This window comes from Emydura macquarii, unplaced genomic scaffold (assembly GCF_026122565.2).
Source record: "Emydura macquarii macquarii isolate MOO-44397 ecotype Brisbane River unplaced genomic scaffold, CSIRO-AGI_Emac_v2 contig_3240, whole genome shotgun sequence".
Taxonomy (NCBI): Eukaryota; Metazoa; Chordata; order Testudines; family Chelidae; genus Emydura; species Emydura macquarii.
In genome coordinates this window covers 3692237-3695000 of record NW_027133377.1, presented here as the reverse complement: position 1 = coordinate 3695000, position 2764 = coordinate 3692237, and the positions used below count along the sequence as shown (strand labels likewise).

The 2764-nt window shown below is 41.6% G+C and overlaps 1 protein-coding gene across 4 annotated transcripts in view; it reads right to left on the bottom strand.

The window, feature by feature from the left end:
* PAX6 (paired box 6) overlaps positions 1–870 on the bottom strand; it is an 18482-nt gene extending 17612 nt beyond the window's left edge. For all 4 annotated transcript variants that reach the window (XM_067532144.1, XM_067532146.1, XM_067532145.1 and 1 more), the window contains exon 1: positions 849–870. In XM_067532144.1, the coding sequence (XP_067388245.1) occupies positions 849–858 (10 nt within the window). In that variant the 5' untranslated portion in view covers positions 859–870. The remainder of the gene's footprint in view (positions 1–848) is intronic.
* Positions 871–2764: the final 1894 nt, after the last annotated feature.

Sequence of the window (2764 nt, the reverse complement as noted above, 5' to 3'; positions counted from 1 at the left end):
ATCACCGATTCAAGTGGGAATCTAAGCACCTTACATTCCCAATGTTTTCCTTCCTCGCGGCTTTTCCCCTGATTTACCTGCTCTTACTGTAATTCCTTTAACTACAGTAAAACGGGAGATTATGTATCTCCATCCACAGCAACTGCACGGGATTACTGCGCTAACAGATTATATCCCTGACTTCTCCTCCCCGAGAAATTCCACCTCGAGCCAGTCCCCCCTCTCTTCTCTGCGCTGACACATTGACATTGCGTAAATTGTCCAGGCCGTCCTTCCTGGACCTCAGGAAGGTCTTTTTGAAACGGCTACACAAAAGAAGACAAGCACTACAGAGATCAAATTAAACTATAAGGTAACGGATAATTTACACCTAGAGCTCTCTCTCTCTTTCGCTCTCCAACTTTGGTTGGAGCGCTTCACCACACCCCAGGAAAGTTCAAAACACCCGTAAATGTCTGACCGGTTACAATCACAACAGATCCATCCAGGATCACCTAGAATGGCCATTTCTGTGCAGCATACTGAGAGATGGGCGCCCACAGCAGCGGTGCTTAATGATCAAGATACATTTAACCACTTTCTCTCCACAATCAGACATAGGTGTAACCGCTCCAAGACAGTTCTTCTTCGCTAGCTACTGAAACACAGCTTCATAAAAGTAACACAGTAATAAAAACGCAAAACGAAGCCACGGCCGACCACAACAATCTTCCTGGCTCTATTCCTTCCCTTCTTAAAAGAAATCCACTTTAAAAAAACATCTACACGGCCCTCCCCACATATCCCTCCACTCCGCATTCTGAAGTCATTCGGAAGTATGTCATTGAAATGTACAAAGAATCACTTACTGTTCTGCATGTTGAATTGATAGAGCAGTATCCCACGTGGCTCGCTTATAGTATTCTATTAGTAATAAAATATGCGTTAATCAGGGGAGGGTAGCACACACATTTAAATTGCAGACACTTTAATGTCTCAAAGGCTTATTTTGTTACACTTTGACGTGTTCGCCAATTAATTTAAAGGGTTAAGATTTTTACAGCCCAAGGCAAAATAAATAAATACATAAAAAATAACCTCCAAATGTTTAAAAGTGGCATGCAAGTGGTATATTGCCTCAGATTGTTATTGTTATTTTAAGTAGTTCTTATTAACAGGAGGTGTTACAGGAGGTGGGGGGTGGGAGGGGAGAAAACAAGTCTGAAGTTCTGTTTTTAAACTTGCCTGCAATCTGGGTGCACTGTCCTCTCATACAATTTAGGGACTCACACATCTGCGTGTCACTAGTTAAGGTCTTCCCTCTAGGACAAAGCAAAAAAGTATATTAATGGTGTACTTTTAATTTATGCTACATCACAGCGCAACCTCACAGGAGGCTGCCGCCCGGGCTGGAGGACTGAGATTTGAAACACTTACAAAAATAATAATCCAAGGTTAAAGCTACAGAACTACTAGCAGATTGCAGCTCGCTAACCAGTCTAAACAGTTCTGGACTGTGACACTTCTCGTGCCTGTATTTACAAACAGAACCTGGGGTATTTAATGAAGGGAGCGGCCTGGATCTGCTGTGCTCTTTTTAGTGCTAGAGGTAGAGTGATAGGCTTTTTTTAAAATCAGACTCAGACATTTTTGCCTGTCCACTTCTAAACGAGGCGTATTTAGCTCACGTTTACACTTTTGGAACTCTGCATCTCCGAAGTTGCTCTATTTAAAACAAGTAAGGTTTGACGGGGCCGGAGTAAAGCTGTGGGGTTTTTTGTTTTGTTTTGTTTTTAGTAGCACTAACAACCCCCCCCCCTCCACTAAAAATACCCCCAAAACTCCTCTTATTGTGATTAACTTCTTTTTTGGTCTTTAGATCTTCCCCTTTTTCACTGTACTGTGACACACGCTGTCTACCTCGCCTCAGTGCTTTAAAAAGTAAGAACAGGAGGGGGTGAGAACTGTTAAACAAAGCCTACAGACTGTGAACAATGGCTCCCATTCTGCTCCTCTCCCCAAACCCAGAGTGCAAAAACCCAATCTCCTTAACCGGCAGCCCAGCTTCCCAACTAAACGTACCAACAACCCTCCAAGTTACAAAGAGCAGAGAAACAAGCCTGTACTCACTTCATTAGTGCCTTGCCTTCACCCAGCGCCTGGACAGCCCCAGTCGCCTTTCTCATGTATTTATTTATATGGTCGTTTGTTTGTTTATTTATTTTAAAACCTTGCGGGGGAAAATTGAAAAGTAATTTCTCGTTATAAATATCTGGAGGTAATTGTGTTACTGGTGTGAGTTGTTAGGGGTTGTAAAAAGACACAACAGCTCAGTGGGGTGCTCAATTGGGGAGAGACAATTACAATAAAGGGCCCATTCAAGAGGTTTGCGAAAAAAAAGAGGAGGTAAAATAATGAAATAGTCGCAGCCTTCATTTTCTCTCCCCCTTTTTTTTTTAACCTAAAAATACTCATTCTTTTTCTTTTGCGCTTATAATGAATATTAATTTTACTCTTCCTGCATATGATGGAGAAATTCAAAGAGGCACGTTTCCCTATTCAGGACTAGCCATGGTATAATTTATTAAGTAGCTTTTAGTAATCTGAAATCCATAAAAATAAACATCAAACAAGTACTTTCTCGCAGCATGAAGACTTCAACTGGTAAATATTTACTACTCTTTGGAGAACTACCTGATTAGGAACAGAGCAAGCTGCACTGTACTTCAATGGAGACGTGGCAATATCTCCTTTAGTTTAACTGAACGTAAAGCCATCCCTTGAA